General features: G+C 45.3%; 1 protein-coding gene across 1 annotated transcript; it reads right to left on the bottom strand.

Annotated features, from left to right (window-relative positions):
* Positions 1-3,993: 3,993 nt before the first annotated feature.
* On the bottom strand, positions 3,994-9,879 carry LOC306927370 (mucosa-associated lymphoid tissue lymphoma translocation protein 1 homolog; the record flags this gene model as incomplete). The annotated part of the gene is made up of 7 exons (XM_079507081.1): positions 3,994-4,791; positions 5,242-5,382; positions 6,307-6,464; positions 8,371-8,520; positions 8,824-8,957; positions 9,451-9,525; positions 9,647-9,879. The coding sequence occupies 7 exons, from the start codon at positions 9,877-9,879 to the stop codon at positions 4,315-4,317; spliced, it is 1,368 nt and encodes a 455-aa protein (XP_079363207.1). The 3' UTR covers positions 3,994-4,314.
* Positions 9,880-19,658: the final 9,779 nt, after the last annotated feature.

Here is a 19,658-nt window from a genome sequence, read left to right on the forward strand (position 1 = left end):
CTATTTCAATACACAAAATCTCGTCCACTTTCCCTCCACCACTTACCCCTTCTGTTCTTTGGCTATATAGAAGTGTATATTTGTACGTCTCTAAATGTTTTTAAGAATTGAACAAGGTGGACCCTCTTGTAAACAAGTGTAATGCTTTATTGGGTCGTCCACTCACAGTTAACAGTCTTTGTATTTAGTTGTGCTTGAAATGTACTGTAATTCTGCAAACTGTTAGTATATTTCAATCAATCAATCAATTGCTCACTCACACTCGGTCACTCCAGCATGGCGGTGTGACAGTGAAATTGGTGACCTGCTGCTGAAATATGTGACAATCGTATAGACATCATGTAACGTCAGTGTCTGAACGTAAAAGTTTGTTTATTAGCAGAGTCCAACCTAGCGGCATTTAGGCCACGTATTTAAAAAACCTCCATGTACATTATGTGAACTCCACAAGATGGTCACATATTTCGGCAGGCACCAATCTCCCCGTAACACCGCCATGCTGGAGTGACCGAGTGTGAGGTTTGGGTATTGGATTTTGGCTTTTAGAGTGTAGACAGAGTTGCACATTGAGGGGGCAGAAAACAGCGGTCACGTGGTTCATCCATACTCTAAGGGTTCATCATGTACTCGGCATTCCGTAAACTTCCGGTGTCCCTATTCGCCATTATCGCCAATATAAGAGCCGCCATTGGACTGGCCCCATGAAGTGAGCGGAGTTGTCGTAACTCTGTCTTACTCTATGGCTGCGTGTTCCGTGATCCAGATATGTCACTGCGCAAGCGCAGAACAGCAGAACCGGCAGCACAAGAGGCCTCTGGACAGGGCCCCTTCCCATGTGTCCATATGGAGCTGGCCTGTTCTGACATCATTCTGACGTCTGCATAGACTCCATATTTGGGCATGCCTGACACTCCCATACTCCCAAATACGCCCATATACTCCATATATGGGCATAAAAGGGACACAGACATAATATCTGGGTGGAGCATGCATTTGTAGGCCAGTGTCCAACGGGCACCGCTGTAGAGGCTCCAACGGGCACCGCTGTAGAGGCTCCAATGGGCACCGCTGTAGAGGCTCCAACGGGCACCGCTGTAGAGGCTCCAATGGGCACCGCTGTAGAGGCTCCAATGGGCACCGCTGTAGAGGCTCCAATGGGCACCGCTGTAGAGGCTCCAACAGGCACCGCTGTAGAGGCTCCAACAGGCACCGCTGTAGAGGCTCCAACAGGCACCGCTGTAGAGGCCCAACGGGCACCGCTGTAGAGGCTCCAACAGGCACCGCTGTAGAGGCCCAACGGGCACCGCTGTAGAGGCCCAACGGGCACCGCTGTAGAGGCTCCAACAGGCACCGCTGTAGAGGCTCCAATGGGCACCGCTGTAGAGGCTCCAACGGGCACCGCTGTAGAGGCTCCAATGGGCACCGCTCTAGTATAACAAAGGCTGCTTTCTTGGACACATCCTTGTAGACACTGTGCTGTACTGTACTGTACTGTACTGTACTGTACTGTACTGTACTGTACTGTACTGTACTGTACTGTACTGTACTGTACTGTACTGTACTTGTCCATGCAAGCTGTTAATAAAGTATTCAATCAATCAATCAAGAGGCTGTAATACTGTTAGCTACCACTCTCGTGGCATACTTTTGTGAGGGGCGCTAGCCCCTCCTATATACAGCTTTACGTCTCGCATTTTCCATTGACAATGAAAGGAGAATTTACGTCATATGTGCCTGAAATATGACGTAAATTTGTGGCAACACAAACATTAAATGCCATTGACAATGAAAGGAAAATTTGCGTCATATGTAGACGAGCAAATCGGCTAACCAATCACATACATTCAGTTGTCATCTTACATGTTCATGGTGAAAAGATTAATTTTTCAAAAAACATTGTATCATGGTTAAAAGATAACATAAGTTGACAAATTCATTAATGAAGAAGTATATTCATTTTGTATTGGATGATGTACGACGACAAGAGCGCCCCTCGCTTCACACGGGTGTGATTTTTTCTTTTTTTGGGCAACATAGACAATTTTACATTGAGGTGTCTACTTTTCCTTAGTTCCCACTCGCACTCTTCCTGTTACGTATGGGGTCCAGCCCGGGGGAAGCCAGTGGTCTCTTCCTGTTACGTATGGGGTTCATCTTCCTGTTACGTATGGGGTCCAGCCCGGGGGACGCCAGTGGTCTCTTCCTGTTACGTATGGGGTCCAGCCCGGGGGACGCCAGTGGTCTCTTCCTGTTACGTATGGGGTTCATCTTCCTGTTACGTATGGGGTCCAGCCCGGGGGACGCCAGTGGTCTCTTCCTGTTACGTATGGGGTCCAGCCCGGGGGACGCCAGTGGTCTCTTCCTGTTACGTATGGGGTCCAGCCCGGGGGACGCCAGTGGTCTCTTCCTGTTACGTATGGGGTCCAGCCCGGGGGACGCCAGTGGTCTCTTCCTGTTACGTATGGGGTCCAGCCCGGGGACGCCAGTGGTCCTGTTACGTATGGGGTCCAGCCCGGGGACGCCAGTGGTCCTTGCCAACATACACGGCAAGGACTAAACTTGAAATGAGACATTCTGCATGAGTACTTTTACTTATGGTACTTTTAAGTACATTTTGATGCCAATACTTTTGTACTTTTAATCAACTACATTTTTTATTCTAGACTTTTACTTGTAACGGACAATTTCCATATTGCAGTATTGATACTTTAACTCAAGTAAAACATTGGAGTACTTTTTTTCCACCACTGCATTCTTCCTAGGATAAATTATGTCAGCATGTCATTTTGCCATTCATGAGCATTCAATTTCAGATATCTACAAACAACAACAACGTAGGTATGTTATCAGGAATTCAGGATATAATATGTCTATTTCAGTTACTTGCTTTACAGATGGGTAAAGCATAGGATGAAGTCAATACATTTTTTATTAGTTGTCAAAACAATATACTGTCTGTCTGTACCAAATACCAATAGGCTTTAGCATACACGTTTCTACAAACTAATAAGGGGTTAAGAACTTTCTCTTTCTCAAACTCCACAGAAACATCTTGTAAAAACTTGTTATTTTCTTTCTTTTTTTAAATTTTGAGAGTACTCTTCAAATGAACTTTACAACAAATGAATGCATAGACAGTTAAAAAAAATCATCAAAATGGTAAAGGTGAACTGCATTCTCTATCAAAATACTACGCTTTTCCCTTTATTTATCATCATTTTCTATTTTCAGTTATAGTTCTTTTGTTTAAAGTGGGAAATTTGGTATATAGTCTTTTTTTATTGGCCTAAAATATTGTCTATATACATTCATGAATCCACTTGCTGACCGGCTGTGGCTCAAGAGGTAGAGCAGGTCGTCCAATGATCCATGGGTCGGCGGTTCGAATCCCGGCTCCTCCTGTCTACATGTCGAAGTGTCCTTGGGCAAGACACTGAACCCCAAATTGCTCACGATGTGCTGGTTGGTCCCTTGCATGGCTTCCGCCGCAATCGGTGTATGAATGAGTGTGTGAATGGGTGAATGTAATGCACAATCTATGTAAAGCGCCTTGGATAAAGGTGCTATATAAATGCACCATTTTGAGCAATGTTTTATAGGGGTTTCTTGTGACCCTACCATTAGCATCCTATGGCAGGCAAAAATGTCAAACTTTCCTTATGCTTTAAGTAGGGGTAAAACTAGGGGTTTTTCATGATTCTGAATCCATTCCAAGCATTAGTTTTGCACAAAAAACACTCCTTGGATAAAAAACGGCCATAGACGTCATGACAAATGTGAAGAGGTCAGCACAAATGTGATGAGGTCAGCACATTTTGGGCACATTTTGACAAGTGGCTATGGCTGTTTTTAGCCCCAGGAGTGTATTTTGTGCAAAACTATAAAGCTTGGAATGGATTCAGAATCATGAAAACTGAAAATCATCAATACTGACAGCAAGTGGATTCATGAATGTATATATAGACAATATTTTAGGCCAAAAAAAAGACCAAATGTATTATGTTTGACGAATGAACCCTTTTCAATCACAGCCGCCATTTTGACAGGTAAACAGAGTTGAAGGTATTAACAATGGCAAATAAATGGAGGACCCTAATGTAAACAAGTCTTTGTGCTTCTTTTGGTTCATCCTCCAGATTTTGTATTACTTTCGTTTGAACTGTACCCATTCCATTCTACAAACTGTGAATACAAATTTCAATCTGGCATGCAACACCTATATCAAGCACACCCACAATTAATTATAAAACCTTCAGCTGTGTTTACCGGTTGAAATGTCTGCTGTGAAAAGCGCATAATTGTAGCGTGTCCCCTCTAACTAGAATGAAAATCATAAGCATGACTAAACTTGTAGTTATTGTCATCTCCTCGGCTATAAGGCAAGCTCTTGTTGGCGGTAAGAGGTTTGGGAGCATCAGAGTCAAACAACTCAGGACTGTCGGTCTCCTCGGGGACGTTGAGTTTCCCAGGTGAAGTCGCAGAGGCAGTGGAGTCAGTTTCTCTCACAGCCTCTGGATGATGATATGACCACGTAGTCGAAGCTGAGCCAATAGATGACGTTTCAGAATTGGGCAAGCCTGTTTCGAAGTCCTCTGTGAAGGACGACGACTCAGGAAGGTTGAAGGAGTCCGGGTCACAGGAAGACGCGGAAGAGGAGCGGGGCATTCTGGCTTTGTGGAGGTTGAGTTTGGAAACCAGGGGTTTACCGACCGAGATGCTTTGTTGTTCCTGGATTTCCTCGTCCAAGTTTGTGTACCGGTAGTGAAGACAAACGGTGAACGTGAGCTCTGTCTATAAAGGGAATAGGAAGCAAAATGTTTCCTTGATGTGTGATGACACAAATAACAATTACATATTGCTAAAATATAGCCAGCGTACTTTGCTTTTACATGACAGGCCTCAGTCACAAGCTGGTATGTAGCTGGTTTGTGGGATAATTATCCCTGCTAACCTAATGCTGTTGTAGGTAAAAAGGTGCCAACTGCCCCTTTGTACACTGTGAAATCCTCTGTGTTAACTCTGAGAGAGTACAAATGATAGATTCATTTTGTTCCATTTGCATACTCTCAAGAGTTTAAATGAACAGACACTTTCCGACAACTCCAGGATTGGGAATTTGTCACACAACTCAAGGAAATACTCACATTGGTTGGAATATGTCTTAGTCTTTGTTCCTACCTGTATATCCTTGTAAAAATAGTGCGTGCACACAGAGCAGATAGTCAAACATGGAAGACTAACCTTGAGTCTCTGCAGGCTGTGGAGGCGAGTGTAGAGGCTGGGGACGTCTGGTGACGGCAGGTCCACCATGGTCAACAGACAGAAACTGCCTGCTTCAGCCAAGCTCTCCTGGTTGCTCTTCTTCAGGTCAACAGCTGGACCCTGCCAAAGCACTTCATGTTATTATTTCTAAAGTGGCCGGGGTCTATATGGAGAGTGAGAATCCAAGGAATCCAGGGGAAAATGTATTGTATGAGCTACGGTTCAAGAGTTATTGGCCAAAATGTTAAAGTGGGTTGTTGTTGTTGTAGCGCCACCATGAGGTTGATGTAAAAAAAAACCTCAACTGTGAGTGTGGGTTCAAAGTTTCACAGTAATCAGGAGCTGCGTTCACACACAAAGCCACACATTGGAGCAACTAGCGCTGCTCAAAAAAGGGTTTTACAAAAAAAGAAAGAAAAATGCCTCAAGGTGGCGCTATAACAGACCAATGTGAAATATTTGGTCTCCAGGGAGTGTGCGTGCAAAGTTTCACGCTGATTGGTAGCTGCTCACAGACAGACAGATGTGTCACACACACACACACACACACACACACACACACACACACACACACACACACACACACACACACACACACACACACACACACACACACACACACACACACACACACACACGAAAACATTGTCTCCGGTCACGGCCTGATATGTAACATATATGTAACAATGTATGTTACATATAATGCTCTATTATAGAGCATTATATATGCAACATACATTGTATGAATACGAATAGATATAGTCTATATAATATAGAGCATTATATATTACAGGGGCTAAACCTGTTTATGCCCCAAAGTGCTAGAAAGGTATACTGAATTATTTTTTGTATCATTATTCTACTGTTGTTATGCTGATGTATTAATTTATTGTCTGAAGGAAGCCAAAATAAGTTTTATTCTTATGTACCTGTACTCGGGATGTAACAATAAAGTACAACCTTGAGGTAAGTCACTGGGCCATGACAACACATCAACAAGGATGATCTGTGAAATATGTGGACATATTCAGCTAACCAACGTACATCAGAGAAGTCTGTTAGCTGCGCAGAGCAGGACGTGATGTTCTTGGGCTTATCCAGTATCCGCGTGTAGATTATCATGATGTTGGAGTACTCTGCAGCGAAACCCAGCTGAACCTTCACTCCACAGTCAAACTGTAGACTACGGCTCTCGGGTAGCACTGTGAAGAGACAGGGTGCATTGATTCAGTGCGGCATCATCACAGACCTTATACTAAATTCAAATAACATATAGACGTGCACAAGCTCCAATTTGACAATGCAACGACAGACTGCCATAGTTTTGTACAGTATGTGTCTATGGAGATAATGTTACTCTAATAGACCCCCAGGTGCGGTTATTATAATTAGCAAATGATGTCTTCCCTGTGTATTTTCTTCCTGAAAGCTGAAAGCCTTTGAGTCAAAAGGCCCAATCAAAATAGTAAATAAATACACCGCTTTAGTGACACACTAAAATCAGCCTCACCCCTTATTATCATCATCATCATTTTTCAACAGCGGTTGAGATCATGGATTTCACAATGCCACGCCAGACTTTCCGGTCCTTCATTGCCATCCCCAGTTCCTGCCTACTGATGCATGTGTCCCTAGCGATGACATCAGGGAATGACATTTTTCTACCTCTGGTCTGCTTTGAGGCAAGATTCCAGAGGAGAAGGGAAGATATAACCTCGTGATCAGCTCTGTAACAGTGGCCAGCAAACTGTGTTCTTCTGGACTAGTGAAGAAACATGGGGAAGGTTGCCGTATATTAGAGAAGTCGATGGGTGGCTCTTCCAACAGAGATAGAGTGCCATCCAGCCGTTTCTCTAATTTCTTTGAAAGTGTCCATGTCTCGGAGCCATAGAGTAGAATTGGCTTGTCGGTCCAGGCCATACCCGTCCTAGTTTGAAAGTCATTTTGGGAAGTGTGATGGACCACTGGAGGTTTAAACAGTACCATGTGTGATGGACCACTGCAGGTTTAAACAGTACCATGTGTGATGGACCACTGGAGGTTTAAACAGTACCATGTGTGATGGACCACTGGAGGTTTAAACAGTACCATGTGTGATGGACCACTGGAGGTTTGAACAGTACCATGTGTGATGGACCACTGGAGGTTTAAACAGTACCATGTGTGATGGACCACTGGAGGTTTAAACAGTACCATGTGTGATGGACCACTGGAGGTTTAAACAGTACCATGTGTGATGGACCACTGGAGGTTTAAACAGTACCATGTGTGATGGACCACTGCAGGTTTGAACAGTACCATGTGTGATGGACCACTGGAGGTTTAAAACAGTACCATGTGCGATGGACCACTGGAGGTTTAAACAGTACCATGTGCGATGGACCACTGAAGGTTTAAACAGTACCATGTGTGATGGACCACTGCAGGTTTGAACAGTACCATGTGTGATGGACCACTGGAGGTTTAAAACAGTACCATGTGCGATGGACCACTGGAGGTTTAAACAGTACCATGTGCGATGGACCACTGGAGGTTTAAACAGTACCATGTGTGATGGACCACTGCAGGTTTGAACAGTACCATGTGCGATGGACCACTGGAGGTTTAAACAGTACCATGTGTGATGGACCACTGGAGGTTTAAACAGTACCATGTGTGATGGACCACTGCAGGTTTAAACAGTACCATGTGTGATGGACCACTGCAGGTTTAAACAGTACCATGTGTGATGGACCACTGGAGGTTTAAACATTACCATGTGCGATGGACCACTGGAGGTTTAAACAGTACCATGTGTGATGGACCACTGGAGGTTTAAAACAGTACCATGTGCGATGGACCACTGCAGGTTTAAACAGTACCATGTGTGATGGACCACTGGAGGTTTAAAACAGTACCATGTGCGATGGACCACTGGAGGTTTAAAACAGTACCATGTGTGATGGACCACTGCAGGTTTAAACAGTACCATGTGTGATGGACCACTGCAGGTTTAAACAGTACCATGTGTGATGGACCACTGGAGGTTTAAACAGTACCATGTGTGATGGACCACTGGAGGTTAAAACAGTACCATGTGCGATGGACCACTGCAGGTTTAAACAGTACCATGTGCGATGGACCACTGAAGGTTTCGTGCCGACGTGGCTGCAGGACAGTCAGAGTTCCGTATCCGGTCAGCGAGTGTCCGTCGCTCAGACAGATTGCTGCGTAGCTCCAGAGCCTGCCTCCCTCGCATGATTTTACACTGACCCATGTCTGGTAAAAGTGAAGAAAAGAAAAAAACGATTTATTTGCGTGTGTCCACTTGGGCACTTAATACATTATACACAGTGCATGCTTATGTGACACACATGCCAAGTTTGAAACCAAAGGGTCGGACACACGCATGCGCACACGTGCACGCACACACACACGCACACACGCGCACACACGCACACACACACACACACACACACACACACACACACACACACGCACACACGCACACACACACACACACACACACATGCACACCCACACACACACATTCTGTGAAGAAATAGATATTGTAGAACACACCTTCAGCCACCCTGTCTAGCATGACGGTGACCTTCTCATCCTCTCTGAGACGTTGTTTGAGGAAGCTTATGAAGATACTACCGTTGGACAGGTCGTCTCTTTGCACCTCCTCATACGCTTCTGCATCCACACACCTGAATATCAATACAGTAAACAAGACATTTCATTTTTCTCTAATGTGTTTTAGAGAAGTACTCTGAGTAATATCTTCCTTTGTGTATGGTAAATGAGAGAGTATTTCACTGGCTCCCTACCATGCAGCACAGTGTGTGCGCAGGGGCGCCTCGCCCTGTTTATTGTAGTGCTACAGTGTGCCCCCCCCACCCCCACCCCACCCCCACGCGGAGGTCCCCTCTCCCCACGCGGGGTGGGGGGACCCATGAAGTCAACACTCGACAGACATCCATGACCACGGAACGAATACACATCATTGGGAGAGGGTCCTCTCTCCGAGGTGGCAGACGCAGGCAAAATTTACATTTATGGTCTGTATTCAGAGAGCTGTTTACAATTATTTCTAACATTACAAATAACACACATGCTTATTGTAGTTAATTAAACACCGATATATTCGATATATCTTGCAGCCTTAGTGTGGAGTCATGTCTCAGGGGATCAATGACTTACGTAGCATATCCAAACACTATGTTGGCTGTCACTTTCAGTGGCCGCGATTGAGTAGCGACGTCATCGTTTAGGTTCCTAATGAAGAGAATGAACAAAATGTATCATTTTTTGTTCAACAAAGCCTTATCTACAGTTAGCATATATGTTAGGAATATGTAAGGCTTCATTTACAACTTAAGAACATTCATAATAATACCTTTTGCGACACATGTCCAATAGGAAGACGTTGAGTCCAGTCTCTCTCTCCTGCATCCTCTGAAGTACACTCTGCACACAGAGGCAGTGTTCAGACGTGTATGCGGCAGGGGCATCGATAGGTACCATGAAGCTGTTGCCAAAGTTCTCATAACCATGGCCAGCAAAGTACATCAAGCCTGATGGGAAGGGGTGTCCCTTCCCGAAGAGGAAGGGAAATATGTAGATTACCATAAAGTATACTCACTGCACATTTTAGCCTTAAATTATCATATTCCACAGTGTTTATTTCATCTGTTAATAGTGTCATCATTTTGTGTCAATACAGGACACCCTCCAAACGCAGATGATGTATTGATTAGATTCTCACAAATGTCACATAGGGCAAAAGTTTCATACAAATCAATTTAGTTTGAGAATAAAATTATTTCAGGAGGACAGTATAGTAATTCTAATCTATAGCGTTAAATAAATCTGAATGAAATGGTAAAAGAATGAAAGAAAAGCTAACATGGCCTACCTAAGCCTAGCTTAGCTAAAATGTGGGTCTACTCTAAAGCTACTTTCCAGATTTTGTATTTGAGTAAAGGCTTTCTAATGCTGCGTTCACACAGGCAGATGCAAAGATACAGTCTACCATTCATTTTCAATGGAAGCCAGCGACATGAAGATACATCTGATGTTTGTAGCTGCTGCAAAAGCTACAACAAAGCTACAAAAAACGTTGAGCTGGTTTCAACTTCAGCTACAAAGATACAAATACGCTGTGTAGCTTTGCATCTTTGTATCTTTTGCATCTGCCAGTGTGAACGCAACATTAGGGCCATTTCAGACGGGCAGCGACCGACGCGCCTAGTACTGTATTGTGCAGACGACTCTGATTATAAGACGACCCCCATTTTTCAAGACTCATTTGTGGAAAAAGAACATTGAATGTCAAATAGTCTAGATTTTTACCAGCTGATTCGAAGAATCGGCAGGTCAGTATTAGCATGGGAAACTTGCAACACTAGATCCACACTGGTAGTCGACTGGTAGATCATTCTGCTGAGTGTTGCCAAGTCTGCATATTTCCAGCCAAGTCTGCATATTTCCAGCCTGCATATTTCCAGCCTAACGTGGAGGCTGCTTAGCTTATTTCTGTCACGACAGTTGGCAACACTGGCAACCATACTGCCGAGTACTTCTTGCTGAGTGTTGCCAAGTCTGCATATTTCCAGCCTGCATATTTCCAGCCTAACGTGGAGGCTGCTTAGCTTATTTCTGTCACGACAGTTGGCAACACTGGCAACCATACTGCCGAGTACTTCTTGCTGAGTGTTGCCAAGTCTGCATATTTCAAAAGCCCACAAAAAACACCTTTCAACACACTACTTACACACACTCCAACTCGCTTATAATTCGCGGACCTGCCAACACTGCCTCCCCTCGCGCCATTGGCTCAGACACACACGCACACGCACACGCACACACACGCACACGCACACTCACACTCACACTCACACTCACACACACACACACACACACACACACACGCCTGGAAGCCACCGCCCACTGTGATCTCCTCAGGAGAAGAGAAACAGCGGAGGAGGAGGAATTGTCGCCTCACGATTTCGCTTATTCCTTCTAAATCTCTGTATATAAAATATAGCTAACTCATCGAAACTCTTAGTTACATCAATATTGTTCTTCGCCAATAGTTGGTTTGTGCCAAAGTATTACGATTATAGAGTTCGCATTGGCCAATTCCATTGCCACGCACATTCACAGCCATTTGCCATCGCGGTGGTTTGACCCAGAGCCAACTCATAGAAGAGTTACGACATTGAGGGGGCAGAAACCGAGCGCTCGAGCGCTGTTCATGCAGGCTGAACTGAACAGTTTCGGGAGACAAACACAGCAGTTACTTTTGCACCATGCTAATGCCTGCTAAAGCTAATGTTGACAGCCTGTGTGTGTGCGTGCTTGCAGGAGAGAGAGGCAGGCGGAGCGGAGGGGTCTCGTCTGGGAGTGCACGCAGCGTGTGTGTGGAGTTTATGCTTTGAGATTTTCTGCCCTCTTCCATGGCATTTGCAAAAAAAAAAGCATTCTCCCATGTTGATAAGAGTATTTTGAAAAGCACTAAAGCAGTGGTTCTGAACCTGTGGTCTGGGGACCACCAGTGGTCCTTGAGGGGGTTCCAGGTGGTCCCCAGCTACATGATGGAGACTTGGTAACCAAATGAACCCTTAGAGATCTTTAACTCTTGCGAGTACAATTAAACCAAGTGGGTCCATTTGGTTCAATTTCAAACTCTCAACAGTTGAAAAATTGTTAAACATCTGCATTACTTCTACACAATTTGAGAATGTAGCAAAATTAATTTTATCAACATTGGCCTGTTATCTCTCCTACCAACATCAATACAGTTCTTTAGTTTGGGTCTGGAAGGCTAAATGTCATCAAATGGTGGTCCGTGGCTCAAATGCAGAATAAATAATGGGCCTTGATATGAAACATCTTGACAACCACTGCTTTACGGTATATTTAGAACGGATACAAATATGTGATTAATTTGCGATTAACTATGGACAATCATGTGATTAATCGCGATTACATATTTGAATCGATTGACAGCCCTATTATTATATAAGACAGGGGCAACAATTGTGCAAATAGCCAATCCACAAGTTCACAACGACCTTGGACATCTGCTATTTCACAACATTTATCTGTGGAACCATTCTGTTGCTTGTCTGGGTGGGGGGTCCCCAGTTCAAATATGATTACTTTGGCGGCTCACAGCCTGAAAAGGCTCCTAAAATTGCTAGCCTACCACCTTGATATTACCAAAAAAAATCACACCTGTGTGAAGTGTGGGGCGCTCACTTCGCATTCTCTCATGTTGGGCTAATTGGTGTCAATGTGATGTATGTTTGCTCAGCAGTTGCTGATGCCTGCTCAGGAGGTTTGAGTGTTTACTCAGACCGAAAACAAATTAGAGGGAACATTGCCGCGAACCACCGCACCAACCTCCGCAGGGACCCCCCTTATATTAAACACACATCTATACGGAAGCTGCTGGTTATTATTCATATTGAATCAATTCTTGAATTGAATTGATTGAATATAAGGGGGGTCCCTGCGGTGGTTGGTGCGGTGGTCCGCGGCAATGTTCCCTCTAATTTGTTTTCGGTCTGTTAAATCAAGCTACAGACAACACATTCCAAATAACCTCCATTTCCTCTAATGACTTGATAGTCACCAATGTATATAGAGCAACAGTCATGAACAATTCTTACACACATTAACCAACTTCATCCAACACAATTCGAAATCACACATTCTAATGGGCGATCTTAATTTCTCTCAAAAACAAAACCCACACCATCCACTAAAACAATTATTAGAGGAATACAACTTCCACCCAGCCATAGAGCCCCCTACAGCCACACACATGGACGGCAGATGTCTTGATCAAATTTACATTCAAATATTGATATGTACCCAGTGCAGTTATCGACAGAGGTAGTAGTTGTTTGCAACAGTAATTGTGTAGTTTTCGAAAGGACATCACATTAGTGAAGTGTCTTGTTTTTCTCCTAGAAGCCAATAAGGACAACCAAATGAGCCTATAACAGTCCATTTGGACAGTCTCAGAGTTTGTTCTAGGGTCCTTTGGTTCCATTTTGTACTAGGCTACACTCACCTGGACAGATCCTGTTGTTGTTTACACACACACACAAACAGACACAGATATATACATTTCAGATAATAGCACAATGCTGAAGATTGTAATCAGCTGGTAATTAATTGATTTGAATCAATTCTTGTTTTTGGGCAGATAGATACAAATGTATTTGTTGCCATCACAAAGTCTCCATGGAAACCACTGTGCCTTTTAAAGCCTGAAGAAAGAACAAAGAATGACGTGTTAATTGATTGGATTATACAGACAGTTCCATTGTCTGCTCAGCAGCTGGTTCTGTTCAGTTGAAATAAGAAATAAGCCTAGGGACTCTATAAAAGCCATCACTAGCTCTCCAAGAGTACATCTGAGGGCGCGCGGAGTGAAGCGCAGTGGAAAGAACATCAGTGAGCTTCTCGACAAGCCGAGGACAAAACACCTGTTGTTACGGAGGAGGAGGAGAGCAGGGGAGAAAGTGCGCAGTTACAACGTCGACGTTGTAAGTATTTTCTGAAACCTTATATATAGGTGTCTTCATTGCATTTTTTTCTCCTTTACTTTTCTTTTTTTGCAGTTCTTTTCCCGCCCCTTTCGCCGTGGATATTTAATTTTAACTGATTTGGAAATTGACTTTTGCGCAGCTTCCCTTAATTTGCATTCATATAGCGTAGCATTTTTATATAGGATATACCTAACTTTATAAGTTCTTCTTCTTCTACTTAGGCGATTGTGCCGCCTATTATTATTATAGGTGTCCATTTAAAGAACTATTAGCCTAGTCTATATACTGCCTGCGGCAGAAATATCTTTTTGTCTTTTTGTAATAATTTGAACTGTCTAATATGCTAAACAAACAGCATGCCATGCCATGCCCGTCCAATCGCGACCTTTCATCAACGGAGATAAAGTATAGCCTATAGGCTATTTTGAATTTGAAACACATTTCCACACCTATGAAATATCATATATAGGCAGTTTTCATGTCATGGCTCGGCCAGGCTACTTACTTACACAAACTGCATAGTGTGCCGTGCCCATGCTTCGGCTAACACCAAACCACAACAAATACTATCTGCTACAATCATTTTTCATGATTATTATTATTTATTTATTTTCTGAGCTTTCCAACTGTCCAACACTTAAAGCGGCCTGACCTAATGTTTCGTATAACTGATTAAACTTAACTACTGAAGGCTATATACTCTTATTCGATTATGTTGTTAATTTTCCCATAACTTGTCACTTAATGACATTTATGCTTGCCCCTGGGCTTCTGTTTAAAAAACATTGAAAACTTGAATAAAAAGATTTTGATAAGAAAGACCTGACGGATATCTCCGTCAACGGCAGGGAATGTTAATTACTTGGGAGTAACTCTTCCCCTCTGTGTTTTTGATTGCAGAAATTCACTAAATCCCTCACCACGAGTCCCACTTGGACAATCCCGACGGGACAATGTTCCAGATCGAGAGCGCGGAGGCGTGGTGGCGGGGGACACCAACGGGGGACACCAACGCGGACCCCCAGTCGCAGACGGCCATGTTGCTGCCGTACGTCCCAAAGACACAGACCTCCTACGGCTTCGCCATGCTGAAGAAAAGCCCCTTCACCCGGCGCAAGGAGTCGCTGTTCCACTGCGACCTCACCAGTCCCGTGACCTCACCCAACTCCAAGAGGAAGACCCCCGGCCGGAGCGGCGAGGTCGGCACGCACCTCACTCCGGCCGACTGCGGCTCCTCCCACATCAGCTATTTCAGCGGCGGGGAGAGCGACACCTGCTCCTCGGCCGAGTCATCTCCGTTCAGCTCGCCTCTGCTCTCCCGCTCAGCCTACCTGGTGAAGCTCTTCAACCACGGGACGCAGGCCATGGTGGTCAAGGCCAAGCGGACGTTCGCCCGGCGCGGGGGCCAGTGCAGTAAGCACTGGCCTTTATGTCAGCATTCCTGTCAGCATGACGATTATGTCAATGAAATGGAGAGACTTATAGAAGAGAAATGAAGAAATGCATGTTTGAGAAGTGCGCTAGCTTGCTCTTATTCAAAACCAGATTCCGAATATTTGTGAACGGGAGGTTTTTGTTGGTAGAGGTGTTGTTGGAACCTTCCCTTATTTACAATTGAGTATAGCAGAGATAATAGCCTCTTATAGGACATTTAAAATTAAATTATTTCTCTGGACATCTTCTCCCAGCCATCTTCCTTAACCAAGGCAGCCTAACGTTTAGATCAAATGTCAATGAAGATTGCATTGCCAATAATGTGCACATCAGGTTTCTGCAATCTTTTTGAAGCCAAGTGCCATGTTTTTATTTTCTAGATAGTCAGTCAACATTAATATCAATATCCACAAATATAACCTTTTCCCTTCTTTTTAAATATGTGTTTCACATTGTTATAATGATCATTAGTCTCCCAGACTCCCTCCCCAGTCAGAGTTCAGAGTTTTAATGAATGTAGAAATAATTATACATGCAGGATGTAATTTACATACAAATGTGAGGGACTTCATTTTTTTATAAACCAAAGATCCTCTCACCATCATGCCAGTGATCAGTCCTTTGTACCAGTGTTGGCCCCGGTGCCAAAGGTTGCTACCCCTGCTGTACATGATGTGTATCCATTGTCTTCACATATTGTGATGTACATTCACTGTAGTACATGACACGAGTCTACTTAGTAGTACATGACAAGTAAATGTCTCACACCTGGAGAGCAGAATTCTGTTATCGAGTTCCACCTGCATGGCATGAATGAAACCCAAAAGCCTTACTGCACACACAGAGGCCCCTTCTTCACCAAAATAACTTTGGTTCTAGAGCTGGTTCCGTTCTTTATTTTTTATGATGGTTTATATCACATGTGCATCTTCCAACCTGAAGAGTGACACGCCCAATTTGGTTCCCACTTCACGGCAAGAAGAAGTACTTTTTTGGTTCCAGTTCTGAACCAACTTTTAGGTAATCAATTTCGTCCAAAACTAGGCAGGAAAAAAGATCGGAACCGGTTCAACCCTGGTGGAAAAGGGGAGAGAGAGAGAGAGAGAGAGACGGACGGACATACAGACATAGAGCATGTTATTTTTGATATGTGGTATTTGTATGCCATTTTTGTACATTTTAGACGATGCCATGTGGAAATGAATACAGTGGTCTTTGTATTGTATATGAATTTATATGCACATAGTGGTGGCTTGTATGACTGTTTGTGAAGTGCCAATCCAACACAATATGGACCGAGAAGTAAATCCTGTCAACCTGCAATTACGCCCCCACCAATCACTGTGTGACGGGTCATCGCAATGACTGCTCTAACGCAAGGGGAATAAAACATGGGAAAATGATAAGTGTTTTGTCTTGGCCTACAGTCCTCTCCTCTCACTTGTGCTTGAAATATACTGTAATTCTGCAAACTGTTAGTATATTTCAATCAATCAATCAATTTCTCACTCACACTCGGTCACTCCAGCATGGCGGTGTGACAGTGAAATTGGTGACCTGCTGCTGAAATATGTGACAATCGTATAGACATCATGTAACGTCAGTGTCTGAACATAAAAGTTTGTTTATTAGCAGAGTCCAACCTAGCGGCATTTAGGCCACGTATTTAAAAAACCTCCATGTACATTATGTGAACTCCACAAGATGGTCACATATTTCGGCAGGCACCAATCTCCCCGTAACACCGCCATGCTGGAGTGACCGAGTGTGAGGTTTGGGTATTGGATTTTGGCTTTTAGAGTGTAGACAGAGTTGCACATTGAGGGGGCAGCGGTCACGTGGTTCATCCATACTCTAAGGGTTCATCATGTACTCGGCATTCCGTAAACCTGCGGTGTCCCTATTCGCCATTATCGCCAATATAAGAGCCGCCATTGGACTGGCCCCATGAAGTGAGCGGAGTTGTCGTAACTCTGTCTTACTCTATGGCTGCGTGTTCTGTGATCCAGAGATGTCACTGCGCAAGCGCAGAACAGCAGAACCTGCAGCACAAGAGGCCTCTGGACAGGGCCCCTTCCCATGTGTCCATATGGAGCTGGCCTGTTCTGACATCATTCTGACGTCTGCATAGACTCCATATTTGGGCATGCCTGACACTCCCATACTCCCAAATACGCCCATATACTCCATATATGGGCATAAAATGGACACAGACATAATATCTGGGTGGAGCATGCATTTGTAGGCCAGTGCCCAACAGGCACCGCTGTAGAGGCTCCAACGGGCACCGCTGTAGAGGCTCCAACGGGCACCGCTGTAGAGGCTCCAATGGGCACCGCTGTAGAGGCTCCAACGGGCACCGCTGTAGAGGTTCCAACGGGCACCGCTGTAGAGGCTCCAATGGGCACCGCTGTAGAGGCTCCAACGGGCACCGCTGTAGAGGCTCCAACGGGCACCGCTGTAGAGGCTCCAACGGGCACCGCTGTAGAGGCTCCAACGGGCACCGCTGTAGAGGTTCCAACGGGCACCGCTGTAGAGGCTCCAACGGGCACCGCTGTAGAGGCTCCAACAGGCACCGCTGTAGAGGCTCCAACGGGCACCGCTGTAGAGGCTCCAACGGGCACCGCTGTAGAGGCTCCAACGGGCACCGCTGTAGAGGTTCCAACGGGCACCGCTGTAGAGGCTCCAACGGGCACCGCTGTAGAGGCTCCAACAGGCACCGCTGTAGAGGCTCCAACGGGCACCGCTGTAGAGGCTCCAACGGGCACCGCTGTAGAGGCTCCAACAGGCACCACTGTAGAGGCCCCACGGGCACCACTGTAGAGGCCCCAACGGGCACCGCTGTAGAGGCCCAACGGGCACCGCTGTAGAGGCTCCAACGGGCACCGCTGTAGAGGCCCCAATGGGCACCGCTGTAGAGGCTCCAACGGGCACCGCTGTAGAGGCTCCAATGGGCACCGCTGTAGAGGCTCCAACGGGCACCGCTGTAGAGGCTCCAACGGGCACCGCTGTAGAGGCCCCACGGGCACCACTGTAGAGGCTCCAACGGGCACCGCTGTAGAGGCTCCAATGGGCACCGCTGTAGAGGCTCCAACGGGCACCGCTGTAGAGGCTCCAACGGGCACCGCTGTAGAGGCTCCAACGGGCACCGCTGTAGAGGCTCCAACGGGCACCGCTGTAGAGGCTCCAACGGGCACCGCTGTAGAGGCCCAACGGGCACCGCTGTAGAGGCCCCACGGGCACCACTGTAGAGGCCCAACGGGCACCGCTGTAGAGGCTCCAACGGGCACCGCTGTAGAGGCTCCAACGGGCACCGCTGTAGAGGCTACAACGGGCACCGCTCTAGTATAACAAAGGCGGCTTTCTTGGACACATCCTTTTAGCAGACCTTGTAGACACTGTGCTGTACTGTACTGTACTGCACTGTACTGCACTGTACTGTACTGTACTGTACTGTACTGTACTGTACTGCACTGCACTGCACTGTACTGTACTGTACTGTACTGTACTGTACTGTACTGTACTTGTCCATGCAAGCTGTTAATAAAGTATTCAATCAATCAATCAAGAGGCTGTAATACTGTTAGCTACCACTCTCGTGGCATACTTTTGTGAGGGGCGCTAGCCCCTCCTATATACAGCTTTTCGTCCCGTCACGTCTCGCATTTGCCATTGACAATGAAAGGAGAATTTACGTCATATGTAGACGAGCAAATCGGCTAACCAATCACATACATTCAGTTGTCATCTTACATGTTCATGGTGAAAAGACGAGTTTTTCAAAAAACATTGTATCATGGTTAAAAGATAACATAAGTTGACAAATTCATTAATGAAGAAGTATATTCATTTTGTATTGGATGATGTACGACGACAAGAGCGCCCCTCGCTTCACACGGGTGTGAAGTTTTCTTTTTTTGGGCAACATAGACAATTTTACATTGAGATGTCTACTTTTCCTTAGTGCCCACTCGCACGCTTCCTGTTACGTATGGGGTCCAGCCCGGGGACGCCAGTGGTCCTGTTACGTATGGGGTCCAGCCCGGGGACGCCAGTGGTCCTGTTACGTATGGGGTCCAGCCCGGGGACGCCAGTGGTCCTGTTACGTATGGGGTCCAGCCCGGGGACGCCAGTGGTCCTGTTACGTATGGGGTCCAGCCCGGGGACGCCAGTGGTCCTTGCCAACCTGCACGGCAAGGACTAAACTTGAAATGAGACATTCTGCATAATGAGTACTTTTACTTTTGGTACTTTTAAGTACATTTTGATGCCAATACTTTTGTACTTTTAATCAACTACATTTTCTATTCTAGACTTTTACTTGTAACGGACAATTTCCATATTGCAGTATTGATACTTTAACTCAAGTAAAACATTGGAGTACTTTTTCCACCACTGCATTCTTCCTAG

Source organism: Electrona antarctica, assembly GCF_951216825.1.
Source record: "Electrona antarctica genome assembly, chromosome: 7".
In the NCBI taxonomy this organism is placed as follows: Eukaryota; Metazoa; Chordata; class Actinopteri; order Myctophiformes; family Myctophidae; genus Electrona; species Electrona antarctica.